The 22,500-nt window shown below is 37.5% G+C and overlaps 1 protein-coding gene across 1 annotated transcript in view; it reads right to left on the bottom strand.

The window, feature by feature from the left end:
- LOC140949042 (uncharacterized) overlaps window positions 1–22,500 on the bottom strand; it is a 56,542-nt gene that overhangs the window by 23,501 nt on the left and 10,541 nt on the right. The window contains exons 5-19 of the mRNA XM_073398294.1: window positions 21,994–22,144; window positions 17,777–17,794; window positions 16,649–16,666; window positions 16,235–16,249; window positions 16,111–16,122; window positions 15,681–15,764; window positions 13,745–13,867; window positions 11,613–11,735; window positions 8,992–9,114; window positions 5,346–5,468; window positions 4,908–5,036; window positions 3,352–3,486; window positions 2,076–2,198; window positions 1,316–1,438; window positions 605–739 (exon numbers count right to left, since the gene is read on the bottom strand). Coding sequence (XP_073254395.1) covers window positions 605–739; window positions 1,316–1,438; window positions 2,076–2,198; window positions 3,352–3,486; window positions 4,908–5,036; window positions 5,346–5,468; window positions 8,992–9,114; window positions 11,613–11,735; window positions 13,745–13,867; window positions 15,681–15,764; window positions 16,111–16,122; window positions 16,235–16,249; window positions 16,649–16,666; window positions 17,777–17,794; window positions 21,994–22,144 — 1,435 coding nt within the window. The remainder of the gene's footprint in view (window positions 1–604; window positions 740–1,315; window positions 1,439–2,075; window positions 2,199–3,351; window positions 3,487–4,907; window positions 5,037–5,345; window positions 5,469–8,991; window positions 9,115–11,612; window positions 11,736–13,744; window positions 13,868–15,680; window positions 15,765–16,110; window positions 16,123–16,234; window positions 16,250–16,648; window positions 16,667–17,776; window positions 17,795–21,993; window positions 22,145–22,500) is intronic.

Genomic DNA, 22,500 nt, shown 5'->3' with positions numbered 1-22,500 from the left:
ACTGCAAGATATTTTCGAAAAGTTTTCGAATATTACGTACATCACTATCCCAAGGACTTCTGTTGATGATTGTAGTTGTGGTATAGTATATACTGCAGCCGTAAAATAAATAAGTTAGCTTCAGTAAATGCCAAGTACTAGTTGGGCGAGTTAAATTTTGGTAAGATTTGGAAATGAAAGACTTTAAACTAAATTATATTCGATACGTGATCGGATACGATCGATAAAATATTGAGCGTAAGCTTTTTTCGGCCTGGCATTTACTTAAAGTCGAGTCAGTTATTTCTTCTGCGGAATAAACCTTCTGAGAGTTACAAACTGTTTGTCTAAAGCAGCATAAGTGTGGGCTAGTAGTCAGGGGCTAAATGTTTTTGGGCGGGTTGTCTGCCATTCATTTCATACATTATATTCAAAAAGCTACCTATCACTGGCTTACTGTGAATCCCCGCACACTGGAAAATACTAACAGAAATCAAACGTAAGATGAACTTTTCATCAGATGCCCAAACGTCATAGTTAATGAATACCTATCAACAATACTAAGCATATCCGAACCAACTCGGGCTCAGGACTCGCTACATTTGAAAAAGTAATTATTCCTTACGTTCGCATTGATACTTGTTGTTTGGTATGACCTCGTATCCTTCCTTGCAATTGCACTCGTATAATGGAATAAGGTTATTGCAGGTGGTACTTTGAGGATCACACTGGGCCGAACCATCCGTGCACTCATCAATATCTAAAAATGAAAGGACTCAAAAATAAGTTTAGTTTGATCGTCCGGTTGAAAGTAGTCCTGAATAGGACTGTTGTTGTCGACAGCGACTGACGTTTCGACAACCTGTGCGGTAGAATAAAAGTTCAGAAGCAAGGTGCACATGTAGGTGACAAAACCACAGAAAAATAATTACACATAAATAGGGAAAGGTCTTTTGCTTCACGGTGCATTCGTAAATACGAAGAACACAAGAATCACGCCAAAAATTACAGCAGGGACTGGGGATTTGCACTGTCTCGTAATTTTTACGTACTTACGCGCGAATGTAAGGAAGTAGTCATCAAAATGTGCCCGGGCGATTAAGACGATCACATGGGATCGATCACTAATGCGATTGTGGGCGATTCGGAATATCGAGGAGATCGCGAAAGCCCTTGATAGATAGGGAGCTAGATTATTAATGTTGGGGGGACTTCAAAATTATTGTCGGGATATCGATCGTCTTGATCTTCACAATCATACCAGCAAAAGTCGAGGCAATCGAGAAGATACGCTAGTTTGTATGAAGACCATGATTTAGAACTATCATAATTTTACCTGCGCAAGTTAAGCGATCAGATTTTAACTCGTATCCACTGTAACAGGAACACTTATAGCTTCCATCAGTGTTTGTACAATTGTGCTGACATCCACCGTTAGCGAGGGCGCATTCATCTTTGTCTTTTGAAATAAAATTGAAATAATTTTTAGTTATTTTCAACGAAGCATTATTAGATAAATGTACAGATATAAATATACAGCTGTTTTATTTGAGTCTTAAATAAACGAGTGAGGACTAGGCCAATCGTAAGAAATATTTCGAAACCTGATAAAAAAGCAAATCACTACTTTTTAACCTAAACTAAATTATAGTTAAGACTTGGTTTAGTTATTTTTATATAAAGGAATCGTTGGGCTTTTCATGTCTCTGTCTCTTCCAGAATATCGGACTTTAGCAGTTTTGCCCCAATCAAATTTTTAAGTACTTATCATTATCTAAAAATATTATCTATTTTTTTAAGGCTTATGCACGACTTCTAAAGTTATTTTCGACACTTAATCCTGAAATGATTGACTAACTTTCAGTGAATTTCTACTTAGGCCTAAAAACACTCGCACAAAATTTAACTAGTTGAAAGGCTCCTTCAACCTTTGTCCACTGGGTGATGATGTCATTCACCCTGCAAAAGCTGCGGGGGGTCCAGATGAAACCCAAGTTTTGTTCAATCAACCCCGCGATGGTTGCCCCTTACAATCTCAATCCAGTGTACATTAAGGGTGCGATGGAGCAAAAATGCGAAATACAAAGAAATCTTACCAACACAGTTCAACTTCGTCGAATCAAGTTCATAGCCAGTCGGGCAAGTGCAGATAAACGTGGCATCCAGGTTAGTGCAACCGTGGCTACACCCACCGTTATTCACCAAGCATTCGTTGATATCTGAAGTAAAATAATGAATGTATAGCAGATTAGACCGGCAGTCACAAGGGATCTTTAGATTCGATTACGAGGACGACTACGAGGATAAGAATAACTTTTTTTTTTCTTTTTAGCGTATTCTGAAAAAAATATACACCCTGGAAAGCTTTATTGTTTTGTTTGTTTGTTTGTTGTTGTTGTTGTTGTTGTTTTTTTCACTAGAAGAGTTTGCATGGTTATTTTAATTGAAGGATGTTAAGCCCTCTCCCGGTCGCTCGCAAAATGATAAAACTTCTAACCGTTGATTACATATTTCTATTTTCTGCCGCTGCGACTGTCTCGCTGAAAACGGTAATAATGATGAGGACGACTACCACCTTTTCGCGCCAAAATGACGCTGGTTCACGCACGCACACAACTTGGTACTCTAAAGGTCTGTCTTTAGGCACTTAAGAGAGAGCTTTCATTGAAAAAGCTCTAATGCTATTTTTCACTAATCAATCAACCGGCCAACAAGTAACGAGGAAGAATAGTAAGGACCATAAAGACTAGCGATTTCGAATGGTGTTCTTTTGTAATAATGACCGGTAGGTCAAATTAAGAGATTGCGCAATAATTATCAGAAGGGGACTGAAACATGAGTCTTACGTAGTGTAACACTACGTAGCGTCCTCCCTCCTGCCTACAAAGTACAGTTAGCTCTAGCCTCGTCTTCCTGGTCACTTAAAAAAATATGACCAATTTCCCACTCTACTAACAATTCCTTCCGATTGTACTGTAACGTTTTTCGACGGCTGCGTCTAGAACAGTACTACGAAAACTACGATTATTTTAGAACAGTCCAATTGCGTATCGTTTTCTGAATCGACCTGTGAATCACTTGGTTGAAGCTGTGAGTCAGTTGCGTCACTTCCTTCGATTTCTGGTGAGTCATAACACATAACGCGTAACATAACACATAACTCGATATAACACAGAACACGAGCCACTACTGCCTCTTTTCCTCCATTAACGTGTAAATGTTGCTGCTTCAGTTATACTCTTTTCCGTCGACGAGTTGACTTGGCGCTTGTTACAAGGGGGCCTCAGGGTGTCTTATATTCAATTCACGTCCCATTACTTCCCATTAGCAAAAAGGTCTATCTACTTCGAATATTAACTGAAAGTCATTTACCTTTACACTGGTATATTGAGTTGGGATCTGGTTCAAATCCTGAGCGGCATTTGCATTCGTAACTTCCACCAGTGTTATAGCAATAGGTGGAGTACAGCACGCATTGATGGGTATTTATCGTACATTCGTCGATGTCTATCCGACAAAAACGGGTGGAGTGAGAAAATTGGAAGAAACAATATTCTTGAAATACTAAATCGACGTGAGTTGGTTTAGATGAGAACAGATCAGAGACCTTTAGATTCTAAGACGTGTACGACTACGAGTACGAGATTTGTCTTAAAGTTTTTTCACGTATTCTCAAAATATAGACTCTCCGGAAAGCTTCATTTTACCATATTTTGCTGGAAAAGTTATAGCACTGTCACCTTTAGTGGAGAAGGTTACACTCTCTCCCGATCGCAAAATGATAAATCTTCTAACATCTGATAACTTCTTTTCCCCACTTCGACATTCGCGCTAAAACTCATAGTCGGAGTGACGACGGCTACCACGTTTTCCCGCATTTAAATGACGCTGGTTTCTGACGCGTGCTTACTACTTAGTATTGAGAAAATCTCGTACTCGTTGTCGTACTCGTCTTAGAATCTAAAGGTCTCTATTGGGAGGATGGGAGGATCATTACGCAATTGATTACTGGATAGAAATTAGTGGTACAAATTTCTATTAATAATAGAATTGGATTGTAGGTATAGCTTTTTTTAAAAAGAGACCCTTACATCTTAACCATGGAGAGTTACCAATGGCATGAATTTTTGACTTATTTCTATAGGACACGTGTTTAACGCCGAAGACAGTATTTGCTGATGGGGACTGTGTGAAACGAACGAAAAAAATCAATGCCTTTTGCCTTTTATGTGATTAAAAAATCACAAGAGACCATGAGACAGGAGTTACTTAAGCAAAAATGCGCAGATTATCATACTAAGCGTTAGGCCTCGTAGGAATTCTTTCTCTGTTTTTCTGACCTTTATTGTCCATTTTCAGGAATCACTAATTATACGTGGTACTGGGTAATGGGATAAATTTATTGAATTGTTATCCCCTTTGAAGTTTTTGATAAAGTGTCACGTGACGTGGTAGCGTGGCTTTTTCTTGATAGTTTCATGCTTCCACGCACCTAAAGGCGTTTGGAATTTCTGCCTGCCTCCTGTCCACTAACCTTTTTTTTCTTTTGTAGAACTTTGTCATCAGCTTTTTGGTGAATTACTTGATTATAATTAAACACTAGAAATACTTATCTCGACAACCCCTGGCGAAAATCGTTGATGCACCCAATATAAGTCCTGCCGTTCGCAATTAGAAACTGGTTGGGTAAACAGCCGCGAATATCGTATGCGACGACTCCTATATTTCTCTCTCTTGACTTCTTTTTTTTTATTTTTGGTTTTATTGTCCAGTTTCCCACAGCTATTTCAGCCCATTCTTTTCTTGTCCTCAGTGGCCGGTAATCAGAGCACAGACAATGGAGGCAAAATTCTTCGCAAGAACAGTTTAGGTTGGGGAGAGGCATAAATAATCCAATAAACAAGTGAATAAATAAAAGAACAATTTACCTTGGCACTGATGCTTATTATATCTTTCATAGCCAGACAGACATGGGCAAGAGTAGCTTCCATTCGAGTTTTTGCAAGTGGTAGTTGACTTGTCGCATGCGTCTGAATTCTCGCTACATTCGTCAATGTCTGCCCATATATTAAAACGGAAACGAAAATAAATGAGAAGGACTAGAAATAGAGATGAGCAGGTACATTGCTACTAGTAATCCCCAGGAATATTATAGCCGTATTTCACGTTACGTCACCTATTGACGCCTATTGTCAACCAGGGCTTAATTAGCTCATGAGACAATTGGTTCTTTCATTTCTGTAGCTGACACATTTGAATTAAAAAAACAATGTTTACAAACAAGACAGATTAACTTATAAGACTAATGCACATCATATGACAGGTTAAATCCACTTAAGTTGATTTGATCGAAATACTGTACTCACCATCACAAGATGTTGCATCGTTTTGTAGCCTGTACCCGCCCCAACAATCACACGTAAAACTTCCGTCGTTGTCATTGCACAATTGACTGCAACCGCTGGTACCTTCTGTGCATTCGTCAATGTCTTAAAAACAACAACAACAACAAAAAGGCAATCAGAAAAGCATACAGTATCCGCAGACTGATCGAAATTTTCATGGGAAATTTTGATTGGAAAATCAAATGATTTGCGCATTCCGTTTAGGAAGCATCGTAAGAGGTAGACTGGGCTGTGATTTAAGGCGATGCCATTTCAATACTCCGTTTCAGCTGATTAGGATATACATTGCAGCGGTTCGTTCTCCCACCACGTCAAATTTCATAGTGTTATATATTCATGTTCAAGAATTCCACCCGGTTAGTTTGTGTAAATGGTAAGCACTCTCGGTCTCCAAAGGGGGAGGCAGCGAAAACAAAAGCAGGTCCCCTTTCCATCATTACAGGTCTTTCTCTGCCCGACTTTCTTCCATGACACCCGATTCCCTTTTTGAACGATAATACAGTCAGCTTTCTCTAAGACGGACACCTTTGGAACCGGCCCCGACTGTCCTTCCTGGAAAGGTGTCAGGCTAATAGAGGTCGACATAACGTGACACCAGTAAAACCTTAAGCCGTATTGAAACAGAAAAGTGGAATCATTTTTCTATTGTACAGTAAACGTTCATTACAAGCAAACGTTTACGGACTAGTGGTCTAAAAGCGTAACAGTATACACTTTGCCAACTGGCCCGGAAAGACTGCAAAATTACTGAAAAAAAATTGCAGTTTACTGTCATGTGGGGCACCTACATTTCCGTTTTGAAGTACTTTTCACTGCATGACGCACTTCTCTAGTGTCCGTTGACAGTTTCAGAAGTGTCCGTTATCCATCTTAGTGAAGTGTCCGTCTTAAGGAGAGTATAGAAATAGTAAAATGAAAAACGACAGGCACCGACAGCAGGAATCCATCTTAGAGAGATGTCTGTCTTGAAGAGGTGTCCGTTAAGAGAGAGTTGACTGTAAGTTAAATTTGAGACTTGTGGGTAGCTAACCAGGGCCCGGTTGCATAAAACGCCCGTAACAACTACGGGTATACGTACGTGCACTCGTAACTTAAGTGAGTTGCATTAAATCACTTAAGTGGTCCACTCAGGGAATTCACTTAAGTGCCGGTTATGCAACAGAAATTGCGGGTGTTGCATAAAACCTTTTTTACGGGAAAAATAGCATGTAAATTTACGGGACCTATGTAGTCCCGTATCGTTACTGTTTTTACTTAAGTTAACGAAATCTTTTACTGAGAAGTGAAAAAGAGTGATTTTTCGTCACGTAATTCGTTCTAATACGCTTTGTTAACCTCTGATGTACACTTTAAAGCCCACGTTGTGAAAAAAGAAGAAGAATTATCATTTTCAGTAGACAATGAAGAAAAATAACGATGGCATGCAAATATCATTTTTTTGAGAGGCTTAAAAGTGTTCGAAACGAATTAAAACTTTTTTTACACTCACCGAGCCCAGGACCGAGCCCAGGGCCCGGTTGCATAAAACCTACCCTTAAGTGCCCACTTAAGTAAGTCACTTACGAATCCGTTATGGGTACACTTACGGTTGTTGCATGAAACGCACTTAGCACTCTTGTAAGTTACTCTTTTACCTGGTAACTTACGGGCTCACTTAAAGGCTCACGTAACTTTGATATAGTACTTTATTAATGACTCACTCTTTTTTTTAAGCTAGCCATCGTTGAGTGTTTTCACTTCTCAGTAAAAGATCTCATTAACTTTAGTAAAAACAGTAACGATACGGAACCTACATAGGTCCCGTGAATTTACGTGCTATTTTTCCCGTAAAAAAAGTTTTATGCAACACCCGGAATTTTTGTTGCATAACCGACACTTAAGTGAACACTTACGAAAATCGTAAGTGCAACCACTTAAGTGAATTCCCTAAGTGGACCACTTAAGTGATTTAATGCAACTCACTTAAGTTACGAATGCACGTACGTATACCCGAAGTTGTTACGGGCGTTTTATGCAACCGGGCCCAGGACGGGATCAAAACGGGTAAAACCCTTGCAGGCAAAGCCGCCTGTGTATACGTGGGCAATGCAAGATGCGTGTATACTGACTTCTGATTGGATAAAATTAAATTACGCCATACATGGGATTTAGGTCCCTTGTTTATTTCCGTGGGCCGGTAAGTGCAACATGTACAGATTTTGTTGTAGAAAGTAGAAATAGTCTGTACTGTTTAAAACCTGCAAAGATGGGCCCGGTTGCATAAAACGCCCGTAACAACTACAGGTACGCGCGTACGTGCACTCGTAACTTAAGTCAGTTGCATTAAATTACTTAAGTGGTCCGCTTAGGGAAATCACTTAAGTGGTTGCACTTACGATTTTTGTAAATGTTCACTTAAGTGTCGTTTATGCAACAGAAATAGCGTAAAGATCTCGTTAACTTTAGCAAAAACAGTAACGATACGGGACCTACATAGGTCCCGTAAATTTACGTGCTATTTTGCCCATAAAAAAAATTTTATGCAACACCCGCAAATTCTGTTGCATAAACGACACTCAAGTGAACACTTACGAAAATCGTAAGTGCACGCACTTAAGTGAATTTCCTAAGTGGACCACTTAAGTGATTTCGTGCAACTGACTTAAGTTACGAGTGCACGTACGTATACCCGTAGTTGTTACGGACGTTTTATTCAACCGGGCCCTCACAAAAACCTGCACTTAAGTTGTCACTTAAATGGGTCACTTACGAATCCGTTATGGGTACACTTATGTGTGTTGCATGGAACGCGCTTAGCACTCTCGTAAGTTACTGTTTTACTTGGTAACTTACTTTAAGCTTGCTCACTTAAGGGTATACGCGACTTTTGTTATAGTACTTTATTGATGACCCACTCTATGTAAAGAGAATTTTTAGTCCTTTCGAACACTTTTAAGCCCCTCATTGAAGTAAATTTTGCATGCAATCGTTATTTTACTTCAATATCTACTAAAAATGATAGTTGTTCTTCTTTTTTCTAAAAGACGGCTTTAAAGTGTACATCAGAGGTTAACAAAGCGCATTAGAACGAATAACGTAAAGAAAAAGCTCTTTTTCACTTCTCAGGAATACATCTCCTTAACGTTAGTAAAACCAGTAAGGATACGAGATCTACATAGGTCCCGTAAGTTTACGTGCTGTTTTTGCCGTATAGTAAAAAAATGTTTTATGCAACACCCGCAATTTCTGTTGCATAAACGACACTTAATTGAACACTTACTAAAATCGTAAGTGCAGTCACTTAAGTGAATTCCCTAAGTGAGCGACTTAAGTGATTTAATGCAACTCACGTAAGTTCCGAGTGCACATACATATACCCGTAGTTGCCACGGGCGTTTTATGCAACCGGGTCCAGATTTTCTGCAAGGCATTTTTGATTCATATGGTGGTAAAACGCGTCAAATAGCCATTCCGTTCGTTTTGCAGTAATGTTGAAAAACAGGTTACACGATTTTGTCAGTTTCGTTGCCTTTTTTCCGTACTTTCAGTCATATTGCACTCAGTTAAGCACGCATACCAGTTTCTAGCCCTTACGAGACGAAAAAAGTAAAAATTAATGTCTTCTTACTTTGGCAGGTTTTTCCATCAGCTTGTAGTCTGTATCCAGACATACAACTGCACGTGTAGTTTCCGTTGGTGTTTGTGCAATTCTGCGTGCACTGATCTGTGTTTAAGGTACACTCGTCCACATCTGCATTAATGATTTTAGTCGTATTAAAAAGTTTCGTCTATAGCAACTTTAGAACTAAAGCCTATTATAAATGTAATAAAATGACATATTACATAAACATAGTTCATTGTCACACTTTTCGGGGTAAATTATAAACAATTATTGGATGAGGTTTTTGTGATATCCGGAATAATCAAGGTCGAGGTAAGTGTTATCAGCCGAAGCCGAAGGCTGAGGCTGATAACACTAACCGAGACCTTGATTATTCCGGATATCACAAAAACCGAATCTAATAATTGTTTTATTATACTTTATCTTCAAGTAATTTCTCAATTTCTCGCTGGGTCGATGAAGCGAATAGAGAAGCCATTCTTACTTCGCTGTCCGCGAACTTGACATTGCTGTCCGTGCAGTTGACATTGCTCTTGGAAATCATGCATCGCGCGCGCAACCTACAGATTATTCACTAATCTGTAGGTACAGATTAGTGAATAATCTGTAGGTTGCGCTGTTTCCCAAAATTAACTGTCGGCTTTTAGCCAATGAGAAGACAGATGGTGACTACAATGTATAATAATGCTATTTATTTGACCGCAAGAGTCACTCAGGCCACTTAAGGCATGACTATCTAATTAAATATGCTTATTTTCTCCCAATACGGACCCACCTAGGCCGGTGAATAACATTTTTGTTTTTTTCCTATTCAGATTTAAGGTTTCAGGAAAATTTTACTTCGGCCTCCAACCTATGTGCGTTGAAGAAGGGCGCCTTCGTGTTGATGTTATTCAAAGCACGCTATCGATTGCAAACCAAAACAAAACATTACAACATGATTTTTTTGTATTATCAAAAATTAAGGTTTGTGAGTCTTGGTAAACAATTCATAGTCTGAGTGTCAAACAAGGATAAAGGAATTGACGAGCTTAAAAGCCACAAGAGAGAAAATACAGCAAAGATTTTCTTCGGCTGAATATTTACTTTAAGATTAATTCAATCGAGCCGGATAAACACTGCACAAAGGCTTTATAAAGAGAGCTAATTACACATACCAATCTTAGGGTTTTGAAGTGAATTCGAATAAAACAAGGCGATGTGGGTAACTAAACAATTATACTGGGATAAACAAAGAAATAAACACGGAGATAACTGACCACTGGAAAAGTTGTTCGTGTTGTTCATTCAAGATTGAAAGCTACATGCAATCGTTGACAACAACTTTTTCTGAAAAGTAGAGAACTAGCGAGGCAAAACTCAATGAAAAACGGCAGAATCTAGCTTCAGACAGCAAAAATGGAAAATAAACTTACAAACAGAGGAAAAATGTCGAATAAAGGGTCCATAAGAGCAACATTGCAGTACTTACAGCGTAGGTTATAAAGCTACTGAGTGAAGCGACATCACGAGCCGCCTTTTTTGTTTCACTTAAGCGGATTTCCTGGCTCACTTGCTTGATTCTCCTTTCAGATGTTTTGTCTGAATAACAAAATTCACTTCTCCCTAGCTAATGCTAATAATAGCGCAAGTTTTAAATGAAAAATGGTTAAAAATCACCACTTTTGCTCATTCACAAACAACAAACAAACTTGTGAATAAAGCTGCCAACGATTCCTCCCGGGTTAGCGGGCAAGATCGTAAAAAACCGCCAGCTCTCGGAACCAATCAGATTGCAGGATTTAGAGGATTCCACCCGCTTGTAACCTTAGAAAAAAAAATGATATAGCCGAATTTCACGTTACGTCACCTATTCTCGGTTTTCACATGACGTCACCAAAATTCAAACTAATAAACTATCGATTCTTCTGAGTTTCTGAGTTTCATGAGGTATTACAGCACCTAAACACTTTTATTTAAACAAAGTTTTGGTTCCAAAAGGTTCTTCGTTTTGCGATAGGGGACGTTTCCGTGACGCGGCATTTGGCTGGCGGTCGGGAAGGCTCTTATGTGGGTTAAAAACATTACCAATTTTGGGAGACTTTCTATCTAAACATTCCTTGTCTCAGAATAAATATCACTTTAATCCTTTATGAGTTTTTCAAGCGATGATTTCACGCATTAGTAGGAAAACTCAAAAACAGATGTTTCTGTTGGTTTCCGGCGGCCATATTTGTGCCCCTCAAAGGGACACAAACATGGCGTCTCCATACAAAGCTTTATAAATTTGGGTAAAACGTTTTTCCGAATATCTCGCATATGAAAAACCGCACAGACCTGATTCTTGGCGAGGCCTTTTGCATATTTATCTTCTTTTATTTCCTAGATTCTGGACTTTCTGTACTGAATGGTTTGCAATTTTATTTTCGATCGCGTGACAGTGAAAACCGAGAATTGATGCCTATTGTCAACAAGGGCTTAATTAGCTCTTGAGACAATGGGTTCTTTCATTTGAGTAGCTGACACATTTGATTTAAAAAAAAAAAAAAAAAACAATGTTTACAAACAACACAGTTTAACTTATAAGACTAATGCACATCATTTGACAGGTTAACTCCACATATATTTGATTTGATCGAAATACTCACCAGCACAAGACTTTTTATCGTTTTGTAGACTGTACCCGCTCCTACAATCACACGTAAAACTTCCGTCGTTGTCATTGCACAATTGACTGCAACCGCTGGTACCTTCTTTGCACTCATCAATGTCTTAAAAAAAAAAAAAAAAAAAAAAAAAGAAGAAGAAGAGGCAATAAGAAAAGCGTACAGTATCTGCAGACTGATCGACATTTTCATGGGAAATTTTGATTGGAAAATCAAATGATTTGCGCATTCCGTTTAGGAAGCATCGTAGCAGGTAGACTGGGCTGTGATTTAAGGCAATGCTATTTCAATACTCCGTTTCACCCTGTTCAGCTGCTTAGGATATACATTGCAGCTGTTCGTTCTCCCACCACGTCGAATGCCATAGTGTTATTTATATTCATGTTTAAGATTTCCACCTGGTTAGTTAGTTTCTGTAAATGGTAATCACCCTCGGTCTCCAAAGGAGGAGGCAGAGAAAAGAAAAGCAGGTCCGCTTTCCATTTTTACAGTTCTTTCTTTGCCCGACTTTGAATGATGATACAGTCAGCTTTCTCTAAGACGGACATCTTTGAGACCGGCCTCGACAATAGAGGTCGAAGTAATGTGACACCAGTGTTGTAACAGAAAAGTGGAATCATTTTTCTTATTGTGCAATAAACGTTCATTACAAGCAAACGTTCACGGCTAGTGTCTTAAAGCGTAACAGTATACACTCTGCGAACTGGCCCGGAAAGACTGCAAAATTATAAAAAAAGTTTGCAGTTTACTGTCATGTAGGGCTCCTACATTTCCGTTTTGAGGTACTTTTCACTCATAACGCACTTTTCTAGCGGCCGTTGACAGTTTCAGAAGTGTCCGTTGTCCATCTTAGTGAAGTGCCCGGAGAGTATGGTAATAGACTTAGAAAGGTGTCTGTCTTGAAAGAGGTGTCAGTTAAGAGAGAGTTGACTGTAAGTTAAATTTGAGACTTGTGGGTAGCTAACCAGGACGGGACGAAAACGAGTAAAACCCTTGCAGGCAAAGCCGCCTGTGCATACGCGGGCAATGCAAATTGCGTGTATACTGACTTCTGATTGGATAAAATTAGATTACGCCATACATGTGATTTAGGTCCCTCGTTTTTTTTCCGTGGGCCGGTAAGTGCAACATGCATAGATTTTGTTGTAGAAAGTAGCAATAGTCTCGACTTTTTAAAATTGAACCTGCAAAGAACCACGGCCCGGTTACACAAAAACTTGCACTTAAGTTGTCACTTAAGTAGGTCACTTACGAATCCGTTATGGGTTCACTTACGAGTGTTGCATGGAACACAGTCTTGAACGCACTTAGTACTCGCGTAAGTTCCTGTTTTACGAAGTAACTTACTTGGTCACTTAAGAGTACACGTAACTTTGTTATAGTACTTTATTGATGACCCACTCAGTGTAAAGAAAATGTTTAGTCCTTTCGAACACTTTTAAGCCCCTCATTGAAATAAAATTTGCATGCAATCGTTATTTTACTTCAATATTTACTAAAAATGATAGTTGTTCTTCTTTTTTCTAAAAGACGGCTTTAAAGTGTACATCAGAGGTTAACAAAGCGCATTAGAACGAATAACGTAAAGAAAAAGCTTTTTTTACTTCTCAGGAATACACCTCTTTAACGTAACTAAAAACAGTAAGGATACGGGATCTACATAGGTCCCGTAAGTTTACGAGCTATTTTTGCCGTATAGTAAAAACTGTTTTATGCAACACCCGCAATTTCTGTTGCATAAACGACACTTAAGTGAACACTTACTAAAATCGTAAGTGCAGTCACTTAAAGTGAATTCCCTAAGTGAGCGACTTAAGTGATTTAATGCAACTCACGTAAGTTCCGAGTGCACATACATATACCCGTAGTTGCCACGGGCGTTTTATGCAACCGGGTCCAGATTTTCTGCAAGACATTTTTGATTTATAAGATGGTAAAAGGCGTCAAATAGCCATTCCATTCGTCTTGCAGTAATGTTGAAAAACAGGTTACACGATTTTGTCAGTTTCGTTGCCTTTTTTCCTGTACTTTCAGTCCGAGATATTGCACTCAGTTAAGCACGCATATTAGTTTCTACCCCTTACGAAACGAAAAAAGTAAAAATGTCTTCTTACTTTGGCAGGTTTTTCCATCAGCTTGTAGTCTGTATCCAGACATACAACTGCACGTGTAGCTTCCGTTGGTGTTTGTGCAATTCTGCGTGCACTGGTCTGTGTTTAAGGTACACTCGTCCACATCTGCATTAATGATTTTAATCTTATTAAAAAGTTTCGTCTATAGCAACTTTAGGACTAAGGCCTACTATAAATTTAGTAAAATGAGATATTACATAAACATAGTTCATTATCACACTTTTCGGGGTAAATAATGCCATTTATTTGACCGCAAGAGTCACTCAGGACACTTAAGGCATGACTATCTAATTAAATATGCATATTTTCTCCCAATACCGACCGACCTAGGCCGGTGAATAACATTTTTATTTTTTTCCTACTGAGATTTAAACTTTTAGGAAAATTTTACATTAGTCTCCAACCTATGTGTGTTAAAGAAGGGCGCGTTCGTGTTGATGTTATTCAAAGCGCGCGATGGATTGCAAACCAAAACAAAACATTTAGAATAAAGAAAGGTTTGTGTGTCTTGGTAGACAATTCATAATCTGAGTGTCAAACAAGGATAAAAGAATTGACGAGCTTAAAAGTTACAGCAAAGAAAATACAGCAAAGAAAATACAGCAAAGATTTTCTTCGGCTGAATATATATTTACCTTAAGATTAATTCAATCGAGCGGGATAAAAACTGCACAAAGACTATCTAATTAAATATGCATATTTTAATAATTTTCTTTTCAAAACGGTTTGCTTGTATCAATGATCCTAAAAATTGAAGCTCAAATTTTCGTCACGTGGCTGATAATTGAGAATTAACGGTCAAAATATTTTCTCCGAAACGGGGAAAAGATAATGAAAGAGCAATAAGCTCTTTTAGCTACGTTTCAGAGGCTATTAAAAAGGTTCTAAAAAGTTCGCCTTGTATGTATGTTTGTGTTGTATAGGAATCAGTAAATAAAGGGAAAAGGGTCACATGACTTCTCAACTAGTTAAATAGCTAATATGATAAATAACATTTCCAATCATGCAAGGCAGATTTACAATTTACACTGTTTACGTTACATTTTGGTAGTAAAAATTCCTAAGATTAAGGTTTGCAACCCTTCTTCATTTAGGAAACTGGTTTTGTGACGTCATTGACGAAGCAATGTCACGTGTTATTTGGAACCACGTTTCAGGCGTTTTTTTCTTTTTCGTTGAGCCACATTTGTACTTCACTTTTCAGGATCACTGATGAAAGCAAACCGTTCTAAATAGCATTTAACGAAATATACATATTTAATCAGGTAGTCATGCCTTAAGTGGCCTGAGCATTGTCCTATTAATACTGGCGATGGTAAGCAGTGGTTATTATTATTCATTTCGCCGTTTCTGATTAACTTTTTTTCCCCGGATAATTCTCCATAACCAGCTGGCGCTGACCAAATTTGGAAGATGCGAGAGGATACCATCGATAAGATGGTGCAGTGCCCCTTTAGTATATGAAAGCCACCGAGAAATACGTTTTGCATATCCTTGAATATTTGTCCGTCCAGTTTTAGAGAGTAATGTGGCTATTTCGTCTCCTGATAACCTTAGACTATTACACCATTTTCTCGAGTTCACTCGCGCCAAAGCAGCTTGAGTGCAACCCCGTTGCCTAGAAGCCAAGTTGCGATTGTTTATTAGGGCACTGCATCATCGTATCGATGGTATACTGCTCGCATCTTCCAAATTTGGTCCACACCATCACTGCCCAAATTCTAGGGCAGCTGCTTGAAAAAGAATATACCTTACTGCCCAGTGCCCAATCGTTCACCCTTAGAGAACAGAGAACAAGCATAGTCAAGCAATAACCTTAAAATCACTGACTACCATGTTCTGCTTGTTTTTTGTTCGTGTCTTTTGTTTGTTTGTTTTAATATAGTTAAAGGATACATTAAAAATGAAAATATCGCACCTTCGCAAGTTTTGTTATCTGGGCCTAAGCGAAAACCCTCTGGACAAGCTGAAAAAAAATTGAAAAAAAAAATGTTATTAACTCCTTGGAGATGAGTAGATGCGTAAAATAAACAACTATGCATTTTCCTGCGAATCGATTTACTGTAATGTCCAGCGGAACGCTGGAAATCGCATTTCCGAGAACCTAATATAAATTTAAAAATTTTCTGGGGGAGCAAGCCCCCAGCAAATCCCCCCCCCTCCCCACACACACACACACTCCCCTAGGTTTGGCCACCTTTCGTGCTGAATTTCAATTTCCTATGTAATACATGTAACGTACATAATAAGTAGAAACAGCGGCCATCTCGTATCTGTGGCACTAAGAAGTCAACAACTAATAAAATCACACTTTATTAGAACTTTTTTATAAATAGAAAATCACTTACTTGGAAGGGATGCTGAAAATAAATAAATAATAAATAAATCATTTTATTAACATTTTTTAAAAACAAGAAATATGACTGTACATCGAAAATGAAACAACTAAAGATAACTTGGATTTTAACTTACTCGAAGGCACGGGTGCTGTAAAAAAAATAAACAAACAAAATGTAAGTTTAAAAACCAGAAATTGAATATAGTAATATGAAATGCACGCCAAAAGCGAATTAACACAGAAAAGAACAATGTTTCACTTACATGAAGGAGGGGCTGCCAAAATAAATAAATAAATAAATACAATTAGATTGATACAATCAACAACTAAAACTAACAAGAAATAGTTATTAAAGAAATTGTAAAAAAATTTTTTCGCTTACTTGAAGGAATGAGTGCAGAAAAAATAAGTTCATAAAATAAATAATTAATAAAATGAGGTAAAATTCTTATCAAAATGACATAACAGTTTCAGCAAATCAGAAAACTTTTCAAAAATCTTTTCATTAATGGCATGAAAGTAGGGTAAAACATTGAATTATTTCTTACTTGCTGTTCCGGGCAGTTCTGCAGAAACGAAAGAAAAGAAATTCTAATAATTACAACTTTTCACAGTTACAGTACACGAAACGCGTAGCCCAGCTTTTCCTGTCACGCTACAATTCTTATTTTATATATCATTATTATTATCGTTATCATTATTATTATTTTTATATTATTATCATCCTTATTATTATTGCTATTATTATTATTATTGGGCTTCTCCTACCTAATTTAACTTACAATGAAAGCCTTCAGCAGCTCAATCTTCTCTCATTGGTGTTCCAAAGAGAAGTTAAAGACATAACAAACAACATTTTATAAACTGAAGTGTGGTTACTATAACTATTCAGTTGAAAGTTATTTTGATTTAATAAGTAATAAGTTAAAGATTAAAGTCAAAGGCACTTTTTTCAATAGATTACCATATTTATGGAACAACCTGCCTGATAAACTCAGGACCTCTAATTTAAGGCGACCATTATTTAAAAAACAATGTAATGAGTTCTATAAAAAGAACAACTTCGACCCTGACCACCCGCATGTCACTTGGATGTAGTGATCGATGTAACAATTATTTTCTGAGTAGATTAATCTAGGATATGACATATTAGCAATTATAGTTTTTACACTTAAGATATAATTTTATTTATTTATTTTTCTTTTTCCTTATTTAAGTGTCTGTTGTAGTTTTTGGATGAACTAGCTCGAATGGTTCGTATGTTCCCTTCTAGTCCTTCGCCACTGGAATAATTTTTTTTTTCTAGTATGTAGTTAATTGTTCTCTTATGTAATTTAGCTAAGTTTTCTTTATATATATATATATGTGTGTGTGTGTGTGTGTGTGTGTGTGTGTGTTTTATGTGTGATACCTTTGTTTCAACTAATGCCGTGAAAATGGAATAAATTAAATTAAATTAAAAAAATATTATTATTATTATTATTGTTATTATTATTATTATTATTATTATTATTATTATTCAAAAGCACCAAGTCAAGTAAAAATATAAATAATTTATAAAATGAGGTACAAAACTTATCAAAATGACATAACAGTTTCAGGAAATCAGAAAAACTTTTTAAAAATCTTTTCATTAATGGCATGAAAGTAATGTAAAACATTGAATTATTTCTTACTTGTTGTTCCGGGCAATTCTGCAGAAACGAAAAGAAAAGAAATTCTAATAATTACAATTTTTCACAGTTACAGTACACGAAACGCGTAGCCCATCTTTTCCTCTCACGCTACTATTATTTAACAATTAATGAATGAGGCTGAGTATCTTATGAAGAATTATGGAAATCGAGGAGGGTGTTATCCGTCGAGGCCGTAGGCCGAGGCAGCTAACACCCTCCGAGATCTCCATAATTCTTCATATGATACGAAAGCCGAATTCAATAATTGTTTTATTATTCATTCAAAATAATTCCTATTTTAAAAACATGGCTAAAACATGCTAACCTCCATCGATCCATCGATGTTTAGTTCATCTTCGATAGTGCACGTTTAGCTTGTCCAGCTCCGCAAATATTCTCCAAATAGCAGATGTCGCCCTTGCCATGTTTTTAGCTATGTTTTCGCCTAGTTCTTACTCTTGAAACGAGTGAAATGTCCGCCATTTTTCAAGTTCACAATCAAAGCAACTCAACCTCGTCCCCAGGTCTTCTCGGTTAACGGTGCCTTAACCTGCGAAATCGCTGCATTTTTGACGTCATGTCCTCGTTAAACACAAAATTCTTCCAAATTTGGTCATCAGTAACTGGTTATAGTGAATTAAACGAGTGCTTTTAGCCAATCAGAATTGGAAAAATATTTTGAATGAATAATAATATTTTCTATATCATTATTATTATTATGATCGTTATTATGATTATTATTACTATTATTATTATTATTTATTATTATTATTATTATTATTATTATTATTCAAAAGCACAAAGTCAAATAAATATAGAAAGTTTAGTTTTAGAATATAGCCCGATTCAGAGATATAAGTACCGTTTGATTTCAAGTTCTTTAAGCATGTTTTGCGCAATTAAAACAATTATTTAATTGTCAGCCTTGAATTCCAGCGGGTTTTCTTTTTATTAAACCAAGCTTGTAAAGTCATCCACAGCACTTTTATGAAAAACTGTTTACAAGCCTCTGTTCAATAAGGTGTAAATTGGTCAGAACCCCAAACGTGAGGGAAGCGAAGTGCGTTTTCTAATAGCCCACCCAATTTGTGCTCAGCTTAATACTTCACATACAAATTCTACACGCTGATTTGTATACATTTTCCCTAAGATTTTGTTGAGAAAATAAAGGATTGTCTTGTCGACGATCGTCTTATTGTAATTCTCATAAACGTTTCTCGTGATGATGTATGGATACTGTTGGTTACTTTTTGAAGGGTTAAGGTGGCTCGATCCCCTCTTTTTTTCAGTGATAACACCTTCATTTTTAGAACAAAAGGAAAAATCTCTTAAAAAAGCAGGAAATCGAAACTTGCGGGGTTTTAAAAAATGTATTTTTTTATCGAGTTCGACTTGTACATGGCAACACGGTAACGCAATAACCATTATGAATACGTTTCCTAAATTTTTGAGAAATTTAGACATTCGTTTTCGAAGCTGGTTATATGATGTAACTGTTTGGTGTTGTACCAATTCTTCACAATTTTTACGAGAGAGTTTTCGAGCAATTCCTACTTCAAATTTTCTGGCTGCTACAACGAGTTGTTAAACTAATCATAAGTAAACAACCCTTTTCCGGTTCACGAAACAAGACATTTATCCTATCGGTAGGGAGTAAACTTTGGTGAAAATTGTTTTTGGAATTAGGAAAGAAAGAAAGAAGTCGCCTCACCCGATTTCCGATAATATACAGCTTTTCCGAGAAAGGTTGTTGGACTGTGGCTTCTTGTGCCTTTCTTTCAAATTTCTTTAAAGAACAGTGAGCACAATTTGAACCATTCACAACACAGGCTGCCCAACCTCACGTTACGAGTGTAGGGTGTAATGTAATTTACATACCATAGGTGACGCGCCGGTGTCGCGTTACAGGCGACCGTTGAAAATATAAGAGACTTTGTATGAGAAATATATTACAGAGATCTGCGAACGCTAAATAACGCTAAACCTCGCTTTTTCTTAAATAAAATGAATAAAAAAGACTTACCTGCAATGTATTCCACTGCGTTTTGGTGTCTGTTTGTCGTTTCACTGGTTTTTTTGGCTTTATTGCGTAACCGCTGTTACTCCTTTCATAGAACGAAGTGAAGGCTGGTCACTTCGATCTGTCGGGGTCCTGTATTATAATGATTAGCACTTACACGACTGGTGCAAGCACTGGCTTTTTCACAGTGCAAGAGCCTAGTTGACGTATAATTTCCGCCCTGGCACCCGTCGTGTAAGTGGTAATTGTCATAATGCAAATTAGTTGGTAAGCACAGGCACTGGACAAAAGCCAGACGTGCCTCGAAGTCCGGCACAAATGCCTCGATTTGATGGGGAAATTATGGATCTTTTTTCGAGCTGATCTCCTGGAGAGGAAGAAGAAGTTTCTTTCTTGGGCTGGAGCTGAAAAGTTTGCAGTGGATTTGGATTTCGGCGAAAAAAAACGCCATTCTTGTTGCGACTGGTCCAGGACCCCGACAGATAGAAGTGACCAGCCTTCACTTCGTTCTATGAAAGGAGTAACAGCGGTTACGCAATAAAGCCAAAAAAACCAGTGAAACGACAAACAGACACCAAAACGCAGTGGAATATATAGCAGGTAAGTCTTTTTTATTCATTTCATTTAAGAAAAAGTAAGGTTTAGCGTTATTTAGCGTTCGCAGATCTTAGTAATATATTTCTCATACAAATGTCTCTTATATTTTCAACGGTCGCCTGTAACGCAACACCGGCGCGTCACCTATGGTATGTAAATTACATTACACCCTTCCCTCGTAAAGTGGTTTGGGCCGCCTGAGTTCACAATAGAGAGGAGAAGTCGTTACGTCACGTTGCCATGGTAGCAAATTTTTTGGATGACAACAAACCAAAACGTCACGTAAAAAGTGGATTCGCACCGTTTCAAACTTCATCGACTTCATATTTAATTTCATTTAATTTGTCAAATGTTGGCGAAATGTTCAGGGTTAAATCCGAAAGGACCGTATGTAAGTTTAGAAAAAGAAAAAGAAAATTTTTGTGTTGTGCTCACCTACTCCATAAAGCGGGCGCGTGAAATTAGGAAGTTTCATGTCGCGGTCGTGCAACAACGGCTAAGAAATGTACAAACAAGCGTGATGCACGTGCAAAGATGGTTTTTTTTGCCTATCTAAACGTATCGTTTTTTGGCTGTTCACCGTCGCCATTGCAAAAACTCCCTATTGTTGTCATCCAGAAATTTTGCTACCATGGTAACGTGACGTCACACTTCTCCTCTCTATGCCTTAAGAGATTGTCGAGTGCACTTTTTCCGACTACCTTTCTCGAAATAGCTGTAAAGTAACGTAATCTAAAGTTATAAATCACTTTATTTACTTCCATAATAAAAACAAAACTATTGGATGAAAAGTTCAACACTTTCTAGCCTAATATCTTTTCAGCATGTTGCACACCTAAACGTCTTTCAAATTACTCGAAAATTAGGGTTAATGTACATTAAAACATAAGCAAATGGCCGGCGGTTTTTCACGTAAACCCAACAGAGGATAGTTTTGTTGAGTACTATACATTACCTTGAAAGTAAACAGAAAGATAATGTATGACAAATGATATACATAACTTTCGATTACGTCCACATTATTTAAAATCCCATTAAAAGTTTTGCTTCAATTTTGTTTTGTTTGTTTTTTACGAGGGATAACTGAAAACTCTATAATTGATATTTGCTTCTTGAACGCTGAAAGCGTTGTTTTTGATTCGTTTCTTTGTAGCTGCCAAAAATTTTAAATAGCGTTTTCTCAAAAACGCTTCCTGAAAAAAAAATTGCTTAGAATTGGTGCAACTCAAGACAGTTATATGTGAATTTAAAATCCTATACACAGGTTCATAAGCAAGTGTCTAAATTTCGGACAGTCGAGGAAATTTGAAAATTATCAATGGCGTCACCCTGTTGCCATGGATGCTCCGGTCTGAACTAACTTTTTGAAAACTCTAGCCTATACCCTACTCAGTGGCTACAATGCGATTTTCAGCTTTCTGTCATTTCACGTTGGAACCGATTGTAACGTCGCGAAATGTTTTGGGCATCTTTGCATGTCTTCTTCAAATAGAGTTCGTGTTCTCCCTGAAAACCGTGTCGATTCGCATCCAATTTGCATCGTTTGACCATTCGAATACACACTTATGTGATTTCTACGTAGAACTAACTAAGAGCTAACCTGCACATTCTTTCAGCTCCACACGCATACAAATGTTCGAGTAGAATTCTACGGGGTAGATTCGGATGTACTGAGCGACTAAAGGACCTCCTCCAAGACCTCGAAGAGCGTTCCAAACAACAGTGTTTTTATCTCTGTTTCCTTGAAATACCTGCAATGAGAAAACGAAAAACAGCCTTCACACACTAGCTTTATAGCAGTGAGGGTTAAAGAAACAGAGTCACTCTTTGGTGAACTTAGACTGCTACGTCAATGATTCGGGCATCGCTGTACGTATTGCAGTTGTTTTCGTCATGATTGAAGCAGAGTCTACTCAAATTTTCAGTTGAAGTTAATATCTTGCCGAGATTTTATCTCATTTTATTTCATTCTATTTTTTCATTGATTACTATTTGTCCAAGAAATTTATGTAGTTTTTTAGATTATTTTTAATGAGGAAAAATGGGTCATATTTAGAATGAGGGAAAAAAAGATAAGAATTTGTGGGGATATGATCGTAACGTCGTC

The sequence above is a fragment of the Porites lutea genome, chromosome 9 (assembly GCF_958299795.1).
Source record: "Porites lutea chromosome 9, jaPorLute2.1, whole genome shotgun sequence".
Taxonomy (NCBI): Eukaryota; Metazoa; Cnidaria; class Anthozoa; order Scleractinia; family Poritidae; genus Porites; species Porites lutea.
The sequence above is the reverse complement of the archived record's forward strand: the minus strand, read 5'-3'. Positions and strand labels throughout refer to the sequence as shown.